Raw genomic sequence first — 18,927 nt, forward strand, 5'->3', positions numbered from 1 at the left:
ATGGGTTTGATCAAAGCAGATCTCATCTGCAGACACACTAGAGAAGGAACGTTACACAATAAGCTAACATAACATACATCCAATCTAAAGCACACATATACGCACATATAAAAAGAAGCTAACACAATGCAATGCTCTTCTTAGAGTTTCTTGATGTTTGGAAAATGCCGCCAGATCGTGACTCTATGCCTTCCTCAAGCATAGGAACATGTGACTAGATTGAACTTCATCTCGTCCTCACAAGGTACACTGATTTCCTTTTCCAATGACTGCAGTCTTTATATAAGTGGAGTTAAGGATATGATTACATCTAGCACAGCATTAATTAGCTGCATTAATAATTACATTAAGTGTAGGTCACAACGAGCGTGTGTGTGTGTGTGTGTGTGTGTGTCTGTAATTGAACAAGTGAACGGGCTATACACAGCCCCCTGCTGGCTCAATCACAGCCCTGTTGAGCATTTGCAATAGTAAATCTCAGCATCCCAAAACACAATAAAACTAAAAAACACAGCATGAGACAATATTGCTGTATATATACACTCGTGTGTTTAAATGTCTTGCCTGAAAACAGAAAACCTTGTCTTCATTAATTACATTTCTCAGTTTATGTACCTAGATTAGAGAGCAAACATAGAAATCCATATAAAAGAGGAGTAACCAAAGACCTAAATACCTGTAACTTCAGATCTAATAGTGAAATAATAATAATAATAATAATAATAATAATAAAACAGTTATCGATGTAGGTGGAAAATAAACTACAAAGTTGCTAAAAAAATTAAATTTTAACTATAAAAGTGGACAAAGGTGAAATAGACATCCCATGGTGAATCACTCATCTCGTTCTCTTGGACCAACACACACTAACCCCACCAACAGCTAAAACTGGGTGTGCAAACTTCTGCCTCCAACACACATATAACCATAACAAGGGAAACAGCAGACTCGTAATCAAGACATATAATCATCTAGCTGTCATCACCAGACCATAAAATAAAAAAAAGATATTTTATAAAGCCAAAATATTTTACAAAACATCAGAAAATTTAATATTATTTCATGCAAAAAAACAGCAAACAAGACTGTAAATAAAGACTTTACTATTTCCCCTGTCCCAACCATCTATCACTGCTCCTTAACATTTGTAACAAATGCACACGGAAATGAAGAATGAGTTACCCGGCACACTTCATACAGTAGTTTGTATCGTTCTGCCGGCTTCTGTAAAGTACAGAGGCTGCATCCCATGATGAAGAGTTCACACCATCCAGCCTGCCTGCTGGAGCAGAGCAGTAACTCTGTATGCTCTCTCCCTCCTTCCTGTAGGCTCCTCTCCTGCGCTCTGCCTCACTAGTGAAGATTTATCCCCTCTCCACAATGCACTGTTCGCTCTGTGTGTGAACACATCTAAGTGCCCGAGCGCAGTCATTTCCTGTCCTCTCGCTCGTCCTTTTATGCCTTTATACCACTAACGCACTTCGGCTTATACACTCCCACTCATGCATATTGAGCGGCGGCCTCACTGAATATTCATGAGGAGGGACGGACTACAAAGATGGGGAGGGGGAGGAGATGAGGAGTCTAATTGCTATCAGAACTAAAAAAACAACAAAACCTGCGTCTTTCCAAGAAAAGCACAGCTCAGCCCTGAGATCAGATCATTCATGAAACTAAGTAACATAACACTAAGTAATGCATGTTGGGAACATATGATAATAACAATAATATATATTTTTATTAATAAAAAATATTATAATCTTTTAAGGCCAAAAAAACTGTAAATGTTTTATTCAGTCTGCTTTATAACGTGCATTGATTGAGATAGAAGCGTAATTAAGTTGCATACTTAGAACTTGTACTGTATAGTAAAGTTTGACCATGTGAAGTTTTTTCCCCAGGTGACCATGCATTTAACATGAACGTAGTTATAGATATTCTTAGAAGCAAGCCAAAGTCAGCAAGAGGGGGAAAACGAGGAACAGACTAAACATTCTACAAATGAAACACACGTGCCGAAATGCACAACACACACTGAAGCATCGTGTTAGACATGTTTTCAGTGACCTTTCATGCATTTTCCACACAAAACAGAAACAAAAAGACAATCCAGCAACCCGACTGCACCACCACTTGCTCCAACTAATGGCTTGGCCCATAACCAGACAGACAGCCTGAACTACTCTCTGCCTCATGAACAAGGCATGTAGTATAGTACACTGCCAAACAGCACTGATTAATGTAAAACAAAATAGCTTTCTGAGCAGCACTCGCTCGTTCTGTAGCCGCTCATTCAGACACCACGTTTAACAAAAGGGAAAAGAAGGGCAGCGTAGACCTGACGCCCTCCTGGCACTTCACTCTGGTGCCACTCAGCCAACCATAGCTAAACTCCAATTAGAGACGGCAGCATCAAGCTTTACTTGCGTATACACACACACTCACACACAAGCATTACAGGTTATTTTTTGCAGTACCACAAAATGCACCTCTCCTTTTGAAATTGTAATCACATGCAGAAGTGTAAAATCATTTGAAATGTCAGCATACAATGATTACATATGATCCATCTGTTGCCTGTTTACTAATTGCTAATTATCTTAAAATTACTGATGTGAAAACCAAATATTGCCAAACATTCTTTTCGGGAAGCCAGACTTTTCAACTAACAAGTAAAATGATCTGCTAGAATGATTCAAAATTAAGCCTCTTATTAATTGATATCCAGACAAAAAATCTACACTGAATTAAGCACCATTGCCGTTTATCAAGAGTGGGTATCACCATGGCACTGGACTATTTATTTAAATACGGTTCGACACCATTAGGCCAATGAAGTGATAGCATTGCACTGCACTTGTTATTAATATCACACAGTGCAAAGTTTAAAAAACATTTCTTTAGATGCTAGCCTATTAAAATGATAGGAATTTAATACTCGCATAACGAACAGTCACTTTTAATGACCATAATGTATTCGCCAGTAAAAACGTAAGCGTACGTGTTGGGGTAAAAAGAAAGCATCAGACAAATGGGATAAGATTTCATTACATTTGCCAATATTTTGACACATTCCACATTCCATCTGAATGGGGTGCCAGTGCATCACAGCTTCCATATGGTCTAGCGGTTAGGATACCTGGTTTTCTCCCAGGCAGCCCGGGTTTGACACCCGGTATGAGAAGGTCCATTTGGGGTAGTGTTGGGTCAGTGTGTTAAGGCTCTGAGCTGCTGGTTGGAAGGTTAGCGTTTCAAGCCCCAGCTCTGCTAGGTTGCCGCTGTTGGGCCCTTGAGCAAGGTTGAACTTATACCTGAACATCATGGGGCACCACACATTCACAACTTGAGGCAATTTCATATAGTAAATCCAACAAATGCCTGTTTGTGAACAGCGGAAGGTAACTGAAGAACCCATAAGAAATCCACGCACACACAGAGAGCCAGGCTCAGGATCAAAGTGGAGACCAAATGATCTGTGACACAACCAGGACTTTAACCGTAATTGTTAATAAACAAACAAAAAAACAAACAAAAAAAAAACATAAATTTTGTTAAATGAGTTGATCGCACTAGTGTGTTATGAAGAAATAGAAAAAAATTCAAGCACAGTTAGAGTTTAAACATTCCATGTCTAAGCTGAAGGGAAACAAAGGGCAAATGAACTCTTTACTAAAAATATGCTTTATTAAGAAATAGGAATGATATCCAGCTATCTAAGATATTCTGCCAGAGAGGGAAAAAACCTCTCACACTGAAAATCAGCCAGTGAATTGGCACTTAATGACGGAGCAGAAAATTTCCCAGCAAGCCCTCATCTGCACCATTTCCTAGAACTACAAAATATCTGTGCAAAATAGAGTTAAAAATACAGATCAAAAAGTTTATTTATTAAAATCATCAACAAAAGTTTATTGTAAAAGTGCTGTTCAAAGCAAATGGCATTGTTGTAAATTGCCAGCTAAATGTCATACTACTAGGGCCATAGTGTCTAACTTAACATTCCATAAATGCCATTTTATTTTCACACGCTGCACATTGTACAGAGCGTGCCAAAGATATCACTGGGGTGTGAATTCTTTCCTCTGCTGGGTGTATGAGGTTATCACTTGAGGAAATATTATTTCAGACAGAAAGGCTAATATGGCCTCCTCCCTGAACATCTCAGTAGACAGGAAGTTCTCATACCTGTCTCGCTTACACGGGGCTAGGATGATGGCCAACGTGACACTCTGTGTTGGCTTTAGTGCCAGAGGTGGGATTTCCTGAGGACGAGGCCAGATGTTTCCATATGATATATAAAAACTGCTGCATCACAAACCAGCTGAACACACTCAGAGCAATTGTAATTGTCAGAGAAAGGAGCAACACCATTCATCCTAACTGAAGAGCCTATTGAATTAAAGATTACATTCTGCCTTTCAGGAGAAATGTCTTACACTCCTTACTCATTTTATAGCAACTGTGATCTTGCATTCTATATCATCATATCAACTCCACAGCAGATGAAGCTTCCCAACAAAGTGAGTATAACCACCTGAACCTAAAGGGTCACAGTAGATGTCTTAGTTAGGGATAAATATATATTAACTAGCAATATAATCTCTGCACACCAGACAGAAGGAAGCAGAAAAAGATGTCCCAATGGAAATAATAAAGGATTAGGCTGTGACAAAGGAAAACATGAGACGACATTCTAGCTGCTGGCGGTGGAAGGGTTCATCTATAGGAGGACAGCCACTGCTTTCTTCTCACTTTAATTAAAGCAGCACAGCCAGTGACCCCGCCTGTCTGGACATTTGTTCTGATTCGCTATCCATATTCATGGCCTGGTCTCGCTAAATCTGTACACTGTTGCGCCTCAGGAGCAGCTTTAACACTTGCCTGTGCTGTTATTTTAGCTGCCACTACATAGGGATCAGGAGCCAGATGCATGCTCCTAAAAACGCACACAGTCTAGATCTCACCTTAAGAGTATAACTTAAATAATGCAATGTTGCTAAATGATTCATTGCATTATTTCTATGACAGACAGTAAGATCAGTCTGGCCATGTGTTCCTTAAATCTAAACAGTTCAACTTTCAATAACGGTTCAGAATTTGTATATCTTTGTCAGTATAACCTTGGCTACAGTACCCCTATAAACTCTAAGTGCATAAGGACAAAAGTGCTCTATAACATGACTCAAGCTGTGTAAAGGAAATTTATCTTCCTCCATTTAATACGCCCTCTGGAGAGCAGGGTTCAGACTCCAGTTAATAGAGTCATGCCCTCAACATTTCTGCACAACACTAAAAGGAATGCCATGCTATCCATCTATCTGAGCCACAGCAAGATCAGATAATTAACAGACACTGGTCCAGGTAACAACATGGGCACTGCACATATGGAACCAAAAATATTTTTACTGTAATAAATACTAGACTATCAGAAGTGAAATAATTTTATACATCTTTTATTACTAATACTTATAATTGTAACCTTCTCTCGTCTGCTCTAGCTGATACATGGTGACATAATGGTTACCGTGCATGAAAGTCATGTGATCATTATACAGTATATACTACATCAGCACAAAGATCTTGGCTAGGCATGATTTATCAGTACAATCCCAAGCTGGAACCTCGGTGTGCCCAGTGGCACACAAATTTCATTTATTTCAGTGGGGCGAGTTCTTAAGCTTTTTTTTTTTTTAAATCTTGTATTGCAAAATGCATTTTTCCATAGGAAATAATGTAAATACAGTTAATCTGTTCCAGCCACCCAAAGATATTACCAATTTCCATCATTATAAATATATTTTTGCATATAAAAACAATAAATTTGAAAAGACATGTAAATGAAGTCAAATATGAAATAAACAGACATTAAACATCACTTAACCTTTATTTATGATTCCTTTGGCACCGGCTGCTTGGGACCGACGGTGCTATGTTTTCACAAAATTTTGTTTGCAAAAGGTGCAACTTAGCCTTGTGTTCGCCTCGCATTCGCCTCGGTTCGTTCACTTCCGTATGCAAATTTTTTTTTTTGTTGTTGCTAAATTTCAGTTATTTAAGGCGAAAAATATACCACACAAACTTACCATGTGGTAATATCTCTGGATATAGCCATAATGTTAAAGGGCAGATGAGAGTTTCTGACTAACAGATAGACAGTGATAGTGAACCTAAGATCTCACAGTGAACTAACATTTAAAATGAATTAAAATGATGCAGTGGCATCAAAGGGCACAGTACTATAAATGTCAACCAACCATAATCAGAGCTGTATTAATTATCAGATTCTTACAGGTTCAGTCTATTTCACTAATAAGTTGCGACAAATGTTACATTTGTTCTGCTGGTGAACAGTTCAGGGGTAAAACTAAGATTGACAGCCACTATGCATATTTATATATCACATCTACAGAAATCTCTGCCTGCAAAGACATACTAAATAAACTAAATACTGGGGGAGCGAATTAGTGTCAGACATTCTGATGTTGCTCTGCTGGATGCTGATGCATAACCGTTTTGTGATCAACGTTTCTACATCAACTTTGCCGTAATCAGGCTTAAACACTGCACTACCAAGAGAGGTGGTCTGAGCTACGGTCAAAATATTTCCCACCATATTCAATACTAATCCCTGACAGCAAAAGATATGATTTCAATGTGACAAAGGCAGGGAAAAAAGCACAGAAAATGAAGAAGCGGCAATGAAAAGCTGTCAGGCACAGGGTTCTTAGTCAGGAGGATAAGAATGGATTTAAATGGAAATAAATTGGCTGAGGTGATGAGAGAGGTGGGACTTGGCCCAGAGAAGTGTATTCTCTGTCTGTCTGGCCTTGCTAATATGTCTTCAGACTTGGCATGTTTCCAACTTACACCGAATCGTCCCCACTGGATAAAGCAGCAGAACGTCTATAATAAGGGCATTAAAATCGGGTCCTGACCTTTGCCGCAATAAGCCCTCCTTTCACCTCACTCTAGACGGCTATAGTAAGGCCTAATAAAACCCTATTTACAGTTCATTATCCAAATGCCATGACAGTCCTCTAGCCAGCTAACTTATGTGGCTTGTCAACGCTAGGTATTAGGATGGATATTAAACGTGTTCATATTTCATCTGTCAGCCTTAATGAGATGGAAAAGGAGTCTCATAGTGTGGGGAGAAGAGTGCTGGACACCTTTTTCCTGTCAGGTCTGGGAATGAGTAGGGTTTTCGGGGGATGTACAACCACACATGCACACACTCACGCATTGATCAACAATGACATTGAATCCAGTAGCATTAAAACCACTTATGTTTGGGGTTCCCTTGTGCCACAGGGAAGCTCTAACTCCTCAGGGCATGACTCCACAAAAACGTCTGGGGGTGTGGGGTGGTGTCTGGCACCAGTACGCTGGCTGCGGATCCTTTGGGTGCTGTGGGTTGCAGGGTGGAGCCTCAATTGTGATCTGGAGAGTTTGGAGGAAGGGGCGACAGTCTTCGGCTCTTTCCCTGCTAGACCCCATATGCGGGAGGCTGTGGTGCACTGAGTGTTATATATACAATACTCTGCAAAAGTCTTAGGCACATGCAAATAAATGCTGTAGGGCAAGCATTCCCAATGAATGAAAAAATCCCAATACACAGTAATTAATGAAACAAAGTCAGTATTTGGCATGATGTCGCTTTGAGGAGTCTTTAGTCTAATGTACAATTTGTGCAGTTTTATATGGATGCTTTTACCAAGCATCCTTTAGAACCTCCACCAGCTCTTCTGAGAAGTTTGACTACTGCACCTGCCTCTTTGTTGCATATAAAACCCAGCAGCTTCCATTTTTTTCTGTCTGAAAAGTGGTCACTTATATAATGTTCTCCTTTCGTTTCTGGCATACCGTTACATTATACGATACAATATAAAAACAGGGTGCCTAAGACTTTTGCACAGTACTGTGTACATTTACACACGCACACATTGACAGACACTGTATAACGAATAAATGCTACAACTGTGTTGCCCTTTTAAAATTCTGACACGTTTCACTGCTAATTATCTATGATGCTCATCCCTTATCAATACAAATCCCATTAGCACAATAAATCAATATGATGAGCCAGACAACTAGCATGGCAAAGTACAATTTGTCACATCTCCACTTCCCATATGTCACCCTGCCTGCCTATTTACAAAAGGGTAGCTTTTAAGTTGCAGTCCCTAATCTTTTTAGTAGAAGATATGAATAATACATTTGTCTCAGCTCTCTATTGAACGCTTCAATTTCTCGTAACTAATCGATGGGCTAATGAATAGTCATGCTAATGATGAGCATGGAAACTGCTAGCCTGCAGTGGCTGTGTAAGGAAAGTAAGGAAAGAGTAGTGGACAAAGAATTAAATACGATATTGGATTATCCATGTAGACTTAAGGCTATAGGATTAGACAATACTGTTTACATCGATATAGTTTGATGTTGCATTACATTACAGTTCTTCCATAAATCCGTGCCACCTTTTGCATCTCTCCACTCTCCATACAACCCCGCCTCTATTCTCTCCCTGTCTTGGCACAGCCCCCCCACTCTCCCTATATCTACATCTTGGCATTTGGCAGACGTCCTTATTCAAAATGACTTGCGTTATTACACATCTGAGCAGTTAAGTGGTAAGGGTCTTGCTCAAGGGCCCAACTGTGGCAACTTGGTGGTTGTGGGGTTTGAACCTGGGACCTTCTGAAACGTAGTCTAATGCAACTGCGCTATTGTGCATGATGAAATTACAACATACCTAAAAAGTCTTCTGCTCTAAAGTAAAGTGTGTTTATAAGCCCTCAATATATATTTCTTTCTCTTTATGACAATTCCATGAGCTCTGCTAAAGTGGCCCTCTTTTTTCTTTTTGTTCCATTCATATTTTAACTCTATTTTTGTGGCTTTGATTTACACCTGTAAGTGCACTTAATCCACTTTGCAGAAAATACGTCTAGTGTATAGAGATACATATATTGCGTCGATATTAAGCCTAAAAATACTGAAATATACATTTTTTTGTCCACATCACCCACCTCTTGTACGAGTTACCCAAATGGCAAAAAGAGATGCGTAAATTTCCTCCGAAAGCCAATTTAAGAGGCTTCTCAAACCCCAACAAAAGCATGTCAATACCACATCATTTGGGGGCCTCAAAGAAGCACTCAAAGCTTTTTTAAAGAGCGAAAAACAGACACAAGGTGCACTTAGCTAATGTCACAATTTCTCTTACAGCCTGGGTTATTACCCTCCCCATTATTCTCTGGTAGCTGTTTCCCTCAACATAGCTATCGAAAACCTTTGGTTTGTTTGTAGATAATTCCATCCTCCTACCCCCTTTGGTCCTGTAACAAGAAGGAGAATGAGGGAAAATGGACATTTTCATTCTCTTTTCTATAAAAAGATGACAGGCCCTGTAATTTTGCTCCAATTCAAACTTCATTTGTAATGGAACACTCCTGCTACCATTTTTAAAGAGTACAATGGCTTAGCTCAATCAGGAGAGACATCATGAATCCATTACGCTCGGCCAGAAAAGCTTGCCCCATTCTTGTCTGGCCAGGCAACGAGACAAGGTAGACCGAGAGAAAAGAGTAAAGTGTGCTCTTTGGTCGTCCCAAATCCCCATGTAAAAACCTTTAATGTACACCAATCAGCCACAACACTAACATCACCGCCAGGTGAATTGATAACATTATTCGATTATATACCAGTAAACTGCCGACAGGGTCATGGGTACCCAAGGCTCATCTATGCCGGTTTGGACCACAGGTTAGCCTGTCTGGTCTGATCACAACACAAAAGCCAACGCAGCACAAAATTGCTGCAAAAAAATGTAATGCTGGCTACGATATAAAGGTATCAGAATACACAGTATATCACAGCTTGCTATGTAAACGCAGAGAGTTTAGGGCGGTTGATCTGAAATTTCCCAGCTCTCACTACGCCAGAGCATCTATTCACAGCACGCCACTTGTGTCCCAGTGCCAGACAGGTCTTGTGGCCACATGCCCCAAAGGGCCAAAGCTGCCAAAGGGGAAGCAGCACAATATGCAAATCGGTGTATTAGAATGTATTATGTCTGAGCTTATATCGGTGTATTAGTATGATCAAAACAAGATCATACATACATGAAAGCTCAAATCAAGTCCTCGTAATTAATGTGGCTTAATGGGTCAGCGCTTTTGGTTTGTAGGAGTTTACTCTCTAAAATATGTTCAGAAAGCAGAAGTTGACTGGTCTCCTAACTAAACCCATCAGGTTCTGTGAATACGACTCTTATGTGCTCGTTTTGCTCTTCCCATGATTGAGAGAAAATCACATCAGCAGGGCCACTAGTCCTCTGGAACTGGGCTGCATCTGTGGAATCGATGTAGGTGCTGTAATGTGAAATGAGTAATCAAACTTTCCGACTGATTCTGTCCCCCTGCTGTCCATAAAACAGCAATTGACCTTCACTTCACATTTTTTTCTTTTGTTGCTGCTTCTAAATGTAACAAACAACAAAATCTTGTCAGTCATGAGGTGGGAGACAGTACAACATGGCTGTATGGAAGCACACTGCTGCCAAGCCAAATCAATCAATAAATAGATTCATTAAATAGAATTAAATCAAATAAAAACTCCCTATTAGCATGGACATGTTGTCTATTAGGTTGACCGTATTATTTTATTACATAAAAAGCTTGTGTTTGTTGTTGTTATTAGAAAGCATGTCACCATTATAACAAATCATCTTGTTAATATGAATGAATAGGATTGTTATGAGTTAACATTCCCCAAAGCATTCTTAAATCCCTATTTGCAATATTTTTCATTTTACTCCTTGTGTCACGGTGATATATTAATCATTCCTTTTCTCTACAGCATCAGCTTATCTAATGGAGTGCACTGAAGCGCATCCTTCCTTTTTCGAGTCCTCTTCTCGTGATGTGTTTTCAATTACCCTTGCCTGGACCCACAAAGGCAACCTGTGTGCTAATTCAATAAAGACACAAAGGGGCCAGGGGATGGGGCAAGACCTCCCATTGTCATGGTAACGGTTGACTGACAGTGCTTGTTCTGCTCCTCTCTCTTGGCTCCCTGAGTGGCAAATGCTTACTTTGTACCTGTCACTCAAATGTTGACACCAGGACCTTGCACAGACTTCTGTGTGTATGTGTGTAAAGTGTGTATACATGAGATGAGGAAGGGTGAAAGGGCTGTTGACCATGGCCCTTTACCAGCAGGACACGTCCTTTTAAATGGGCCCTCTGAAAAGACACTTACCAGATGGTGTTCCTTTTTCTTAATGACAAATTCTTCATAACCAAAACCACATTAGACATGCTGCAGATAAGTGATAGCATATTAAAATTAAAACCGAAAGAAACATTATATATGTATTAAAAAAGAATAGAATAATAATGAATCGGCACGCAATTCAAATTATTTTAAGGAACTCTAAAGTCCAACTTTCTCACAATGGCTACTTTCATATTGCCAGAACTCAAATAACTGATTCAAATCTAACTCAAATCTGATTTTTTTTTCCCTCTAATGTGATACAGGTCTGATTTTAAGGGCTGTCTGAACTTACAAATGTGCTGCCTTTTCAAATCAGATCTGAGTCACCTTTGTATGTGGTCCTAGATCGGATAAATATCTGATACATGGTCATGTGACTTGAGCGAGAACAGGCAGAGTGTAATTCATGCGTCTGGCTTTCTTCCTTCCTCTGCATCTCAACTAATACAGTTGACTAACTGCTTGCCACTCTCCAGAGCAAAATCCCAAGCATGATTTTCCTAAAATAGCATCCATTGTGCTCACAAAATATGACGTGCTTTACCCCAGATAGCGTGAGCAAAGACATATTGATGCGCTCATGCATGCTGTTTCAGGACAGATGCCTCCACGTTAGAGTCAAATAAATGTCAACTGTAATTATGAATATAAAAAGTCATGACTTGCAACTCGAATCTGACCAAAAAAATCAGAATTGAACCATGTGGCTTGTAATGTCAACATAACGTATGTCTGTTGAAGAATCCTGTCCTGAAGGCATTATTTTATGACTTTATAATGTACTGAAGACCAGTTTCTAAAAACACACACAGCTTGAGTGACTTGATCTCCAGGGACACTGCTAAAAAGAATGAGTTAGGCTTGGGTATAAAATAATTACATGCCACAGGGAATTAACAGTCCATGACTGCTGGAAATACGAGTAAATGTTTAGAAACTTCTCAATACTCAAAAATCAATACTGCAAACCCAGAGAGGCCGTACACACTATTGAGCACTGTGTTCAGACACTTGGACGTAGGTCGATCAGGATTTACTGTCAGCTAGAATAGTCGTTACAGTGAGACATAATTCAGATAGTAGACGCAATCATCATATTTGCGATCTTTTGCATGTTTAATGTGCAGTGCAGTTTGGACAGAAACACAATTATGTTGTTATGTTGTTAGAAATTTGATTAGTAGCATTTAGGCTGTGGTGGAGCATTTCAACTACAATGAACATTTTTTATATTGTACATAGTCCATTACTTAGCAATATTTACTCATAACTGCTCATATTCAGAGACAGGTAACCACTCTAGATTTTGTAGATTCTTCTTTTATGTTATTCAAATAACCTTCCTGCTGTCTGTGTCTCTGAGACCGATAGACTCAGATAAAAGGGTTAGGGTTAGTTCAATAGCAGCTAGACAAGCACAATTAAGCACAAGCCATTCCATTTAAACAGTAACACTAATAGGGGATAGACAATAAGGACTAAAGATGATTTATGCTTTTTCTGTTTGCTGTCAAATGTAAAAAAGCATGAGATAATGTACATCACTAATATAAGCATAAAGCGTGTGTAACTTGTGTTGTTGATGATGTTAATGTCATGTCTTGTACAGTGAAGTTTCTATTCATCCCCGCAGTTCAGTAGGTGACGGTATTGCACCGACCTCCCATAAACTTAAAAGAAGATTAAGCAATACTCTTAAAAAAGGAGACTCATCAATGTTAGATGTTTAACATTTGTATGTCCAAGTTTATTTTGAATAAGAATCAAAATCTCACCATCAAAAGATTATAAGGATTATAATATTAAGATTAAAAAATGTAATTGGATAATTGATTAAACTGCAAAGCTCTGGCATTTTCACATCGATCTGCCGTAACACTAAAACCACTGACGAGTGACATGAGACAAGTTGAATATCTCAAGGGGTGAGAAATATTAGGCAATGAGTGAGTGTTCAGTTTTTGACGTTGATGTGTTGTAAGCGGAAAAAATGAGCAAAGTAATGGGCAGATGTCAAAATCTGAGCAACTTTGAGGAGGGTCAAACTGTGATTGCTAGTCAACTGGTTTAGAGCATCTCGAAAAATGGCAGCTCTTCTGCGACGTTTGATATGCAATGACTAGTTTCTACCTAAAGTTAGCCAAGAAAATGTAGGAAAAATTTGTAAGCATTAAAATATCTATCTGTCTTTCGATCTATCCATTTAGACACACCTTCTCAAAGTCCATGGTCTTTCCTAGTTTTTATTTCTTTCCATGTGCAAAACAATGCTGCAGGCATCACAAATATGCAATGATCTTAAAACAGTTGATACTGAGATGTGTCTGCTACGTATACTCTGGAAAGCCTTCAGAATGGCTCTTATCTGAGGTGCTGTTAATTGGAACTCTGAATAAACTTCAATGAACTGAATTACACACTTTTGCCTGGTTCCAGTTCTGTACATCACTAGTATATTGCCCCATGAAGGGTCTAACCTAAACAGCATGCTTTCAACTCATTACTGCGCAGCTTATAAACAACACTTGATCCTGCATCTCCCATTTTTTATGTTTATTTTATATTGTGCTCCGGCAGTAACAAAGCCATGAGATTAATAAACTGAAGTCGTAAAATCGTAATAGGCTGTTTTATAATGCTTTTAATGTGCTATTTTAAGCTAACACAATACCGTCAATGTTATAGTAATTCAGTGTGGTCTGTATAAAACACTCCCATGGTTTGAAGGTTGAACTGATTGAGCGCTCATTTGCTCCACTTACAACTGGTTCAGGAATTATATTCTTAAGATAAAATTTAGAACTAGAATACGAATCAAACTTCAGTATATGCTTTAACCAATCTGATCTGGCCTTCTGCTCAGCGGTAGTCGTCTAAACATTATGCAGATATACTGTAGATGGCGTGGTTAGATGGCAAACGGTGTTACAGAAAATGATGGTTCCCTGGATAAGCTAGGGAAAGCTAACATTGTGTATTTTTTATTCTGAATCCAAGGGAGGTGAAATAGCGAACCTTGTCACTGTCACATAATTACACAGCACACAGCATGTCTGCAAGCCACGCTTGTTATTTGGGTCCAATTTTCTCTACCCCCTTTCTAACCTCTTTCTTTGACTGTGTGTGAGAATGGGCGCTGCAGCAGTTTACCTCTTCGAAAGCGACGGTTGCATCCCAAACTCGATGATGTCTGTTCGGCTACCTTTGATGCACGCGGCTAATTCATTCAAATTAAGATTTTATTCAAAACTGGAGCTCGTGCGGTAATGTGCCTTACACTGTGGTTCTAACTGGCTGCTCGAAATGATCATTATTAGCGTTGCGATGTAACGGCAGCTGTGTGTATGTTTGCGTTCCCTCTCTCTTTCAAACTGTCTGTCTCTCAGTGGGGATTTGTAGTGCCTAGTGGTAGTGGGACATGGAGTGATGGATGCTCATTACTCCAAACTCCCTTCTCTTTCATGCTCTGTCACGCTCCGCCACACACCAGCCGATAATGAGGCAAACAGGTGAGAGGGATTACAACACCCAAACACACACGCCCGTGCGCGCACACACACACACACACACACACACACACACACACACAAAACAAAAAGGAAGAGTGAACATGAGAACCATAACATCTGAACCAGATAAAAAGCTCTTTGAAAACAGCATGAGGGGAAAAACATGTTGAAAAAGGAAAAAGCTCACATCGTCCCTGCAGTGGATGTCCACAGACTTGTAAGAAACATAACACACACACACACACACACACACACAAATCTCTACTGTATACATCACACTAACAGACCCTACCACGGAAAGAGTAAGAAATGAAAGTCAGAATTCGCATCTTTTTTTAAGTAGCATCCAGAGCATTTGTGTTGCTATAGCATCCTCTTCCTGGATGGCTGCTACTGCCAAAAAACTCTCTGACACACACACACACACACACCACATCAAACTAATCAGCTATGAAGAATGTGAGTTCAAACGCAAACCAAGAGGGTTAGGAAAACATGCTGACATCGTGGCCTCAGTGCCAGATATGAGGAGAGACAGTGCTTGGCAGGGATGCAAAGTCTCAGCAAAAATGTTCAGCCCAACATCAGCCGCAAAAAAAAAAAAAAAAAGCTTAAACCAGCCTAGAATGTTGGGATGCTGGAAAACGAAGCTTCTTCTTTTTGCCCTTAGCCTTTGGATGAAAAGCAAGTTCACTTCGTACCTTTTTCCAATCTTAGAGACACATAAAGCAGAAATGCTTCTGGAGCTCTTACACAAGATCCTGCTGCGAGAAAAATCTCTCAATAAATCACATGACTAATTTTATTTTAAAGGGAAATTATTACCTTAAGAAGCATGATTTCTGCAAAAACATTATAAACATCCATCTTATATATTTAAACTTCACTATTTTTTTTTATTTTGTTTACTAAAATCCCCCTTTCTGGTGCAAACCTCGACTAATGCCGTAACTGATGTTTTTTTGTTTTTTTTTCCATCAAATCTTTTCCTTTTGTTCAATTCAGTGGTATCATTAGGTATGATCATGTTTTAAACTTAGCCCTGAATATCCTCACCTTTTGGTGAAGGGGTTTTATAGCAAAGCATCAGACAGACTTCTGTTTCGTTACAGAGCGGAACTTCACTTGCAGTCGGTGTCCGAGTGAGGGGAGTGGAGGGGGGGAGGGCGAGGGCGAGGAGAAGGAGGAAGATGCGTGCACCCAGACTTCGATAAAAGCTCCAGGGTCTAAAAACCAATCTAGCCTTCTGGGCTATTTCAAGAAGAAGAAAAAAAGCAAGATGAACTGACTGACTAGTCAAGCTATAGTACTGTCACTCACTCAGTTCAAATAGTTATCAATGGCAAGACCATAATGGGTGACAGTATTGCGAAAGCGAGTCGGCAGATTTTGAGTAAAAAAACAAAACATCGGTAACAGTAGCTTTAGCAGTATTGTAATAAGAGAGAAAGAAAAAATCTGCGTAGAGACAAAAAAAAAAGAAAGGACAGATTCAGAGGTTAGCCATGCTCATATCGCAGTGGTTAAACTGTGCCACCTTGGTACGGCAGGGATAGATCTCTCTTTTTCTCTCCCTCTCCTGTGTGTGTGTGTGTACGCATGAGGTGAACTGCAAGAAATGTAAGAACAAAAGCAGTCCACAAGCCATTACTAATAAGTATCATCACGGTCTTTGAGTGTGTGTGTGTGTGTGTGATATTATTTATTTATGATGAAGCTATATATAACCTTCCAAACCTACTGATGCTGAACTGAATAAGAAGGGGGGTTTGGGAAGACAAGCCCCAGGCAATCTTGACTTAGCTCCTGACCTTTTCAACGCCGCTAGTCCAATTATGTGTCTTTAATAATTTTCAATAAAGGAATCATGATAATTCCTTTTCAATCACAGGCACGATGCTACCAGAGGTGCACTACAGATGGCGTTTTCAATCTCCACAGTCCTGAATGTCTCTGTTAGAGTGAGATTTCGAGCGAGATAGAGTGGGATAGAGAGTTCTCTCAGGCGGTACTTTTGATGGATGTTAGCAGTTAGATATTGTTCAGTGGGTGAGACCTGTACTGCACGATGAAGTAAAGCATAACTGCACTGCAAAGGCCAGATGATGTTTATTTATTTATTAATTTACTTGGAGAAATTATATTCAATTTTCTAGAAACTTGCACAATATATAAATAAGGTGCTCTGAAGCTCAGGCATCACATGGTATAATGAACTCATTATTTTATACACAAACTCACACTATGCACAATTGTGTTCAAAAGTTTGTGCACCTTGAAATAATTTGCAAGACGTGTACCATTTTTATAAGTAAACATTTATTTTATTTCTTATAGTACTCAAGTTCATATGTAAGACATAACGGAATGCCATAATCATCAAACAAAACAGGACAATAAAGAAAATGAGGAAATAATCCCTGTTCAAAAGGTTTGCATACCTTTAGGTCTTAATATCGTGATGGCATGCAGTGTTGTGTAATAATTGTACATGAGGTCCATAATTCTCTCAGCTGGTATAGCTGCCATTCTTCTTGGAAAAATGCCTCCAGTTCGTGTAAATCTTTTGGTTGTCTTGCATGAACCGCATATTTGAGATTTCCCTAAAGTGTCTCAATGATGTTGGGATCAGGAGATCTGGCCTCTCCAGAACCTTCACCTTCTTCTGCTGTAGCCATTGGAGGGTCAACTTGGCCTTGTGCTTTGGCTCATTGTCATGTTGGAACCTCCAAGAGCGTCCCATGTGCAGCTTTCGTGCTGTAGAATGCAAATCGTCTGCCAGAAAAAGACAATTTGCATTCTTAGTTTCAATTTGCCAGTATTTTCTGATAACATGCTGCCTTTATCTTGCCATCAATTTTGACCAACTTCCCTGTGCCACTGGAGCTCACCACCATGCTTTACAGTGGGGATGGTGCATTTTTAACCATAGGCCTGGTTAACTCCTCTCCAAACAGAGCACAATTTTAGTCTCATTACTTCAAATGACTCTGCTGTAGAAACTGTGAGGCTTGTCTAGGTGCTATCTGGCAAACCGCAAGTGGGCCTTTTTGTGGCATGGGCCCAATAACGGCTTCTCCTGGCAACTCGACTATGCAGGTCATTTGTGTTCAAACACTTTCTTGGTCTTTAACAGCACTGTCTGGCGTTTTCAAGTGTTGAATTGTCACTTTATATCCTTTTCTTGCTTTATTAAAGTTTAACTACCTTATTGCGCAGATCCATTGGCAGGTCTTTCATCTTCCCCATGGAGCAGTATCCAGCCAAGTCAGTGCATCACCTCATGACACTAATTACAATTACAAAGAGTCACAGGTGTGAAACTTCCCTTTAATAGCCATTTAAACCTGTGTGGTTCAACCTGTATGTTTATAATGTGGCCAAGCATTCAAGGTTATGCAAACTTTTGAGCAGTGGTATCTGTATGATTTCAGTTATCATTAGGATTTTAAAAAGGAGTTAAACACCTGTGTGTTAATTCAAGACTTCACATGACCAGTATCTTTAAATAAGATAAAAATCTTTTGCATTATCAAGTCATATTTTACAAATGAATGGCGATGTTTAACAATTTTTTTCAGGGTATGCAAACTTTTGAGCACAACTATATGCAGGTGCATGTGTGTATGTGAGAGTTGGGTCAGCAGTGAGCAAATGGAAAAACTGATGGAACACATTAGCTCATCTGAAAAACAGCACCTCTGATCATTTGATTAGTGAGGTTATATCTCCCCCCACAGGCAGAAAGTGGTAATGCATTTAAATTATGAAGAATAACCAGAAAAAGCTTGTGTTCATGATTTCATCTAGTGGCATTTAATTCATTCATAATTCATTTAACACACACACATTTTGAAACGGCAATTTCCCTAAGGATTAAAAGACAGATTTATATACATAGCACAGGATATTGCAAACACACACACTCACAGACACTACACACCGATCAGCAATTACATCATGACCACCCGCCTAATAATAAGTAGGTCCCTCCTTTTGCCACCAAAACAGTAATGACCTTTGTGTTCTGACACTTTTCTATGGGAAGCAGCATTAACCTTTATCAATTTCTACTACAGTAGCTTTTCAAATGGATCAGACTATAAGGGCCAGGTTTCGCTTCCCACAGGGCATCAGT

The 18,927-nt window shown here is 39.5% G+C and overlaps 1 protein-coding gene across 5 annotated transcripts in view; it reads right to left on the bottom strand.

Annotated features, from left to right (window-relative positions):
• pdzrn3b (PDZ domain containing RING finger 3b) overlaps positions 1–18,927 on the bottom strand; it is a 100,955-nt gene that overhangs the window by 18,356 nt on the left and 63,672 nt on the right. Inside the window, exon 1 of one of the 5 annotated variants that reach the window (XM_053499131.1) lies at positions 1,199–1,415. The exons of 3 other annotated variants lie outside the window; for them this stretch is intronic. In XM_053499131.1, coding sequence (XP_053355106.1) covers positions 1,199–1,246 — 48 coding nt within the window. In that variant the 5' untranslated portion in view covers positions 1,247–1,415. Of the gene's footprint in view, positions 1–1,182; positions 1,416–18,927 lie in introns of those variants that run through there. One more of the 5 variants, XM_053499130.1, reaches the window with a different exon arrangement.

Source organism: Clarias gariepinus, chromosome 6 (genome assembly GCF_024256425.1).
Source record: "Clarias gariepinus isolate MV-2021 ecotype Netherlands chromosome 6, CGAR_prim_01v2, whole genome shotgun sequence".
Taxonomy (NCBI): Eukaryota; Metazoa; Chordata; class Actinopteri; order Siluriformes; family Clariidae; genus Clarias; species Clarias gariepinus.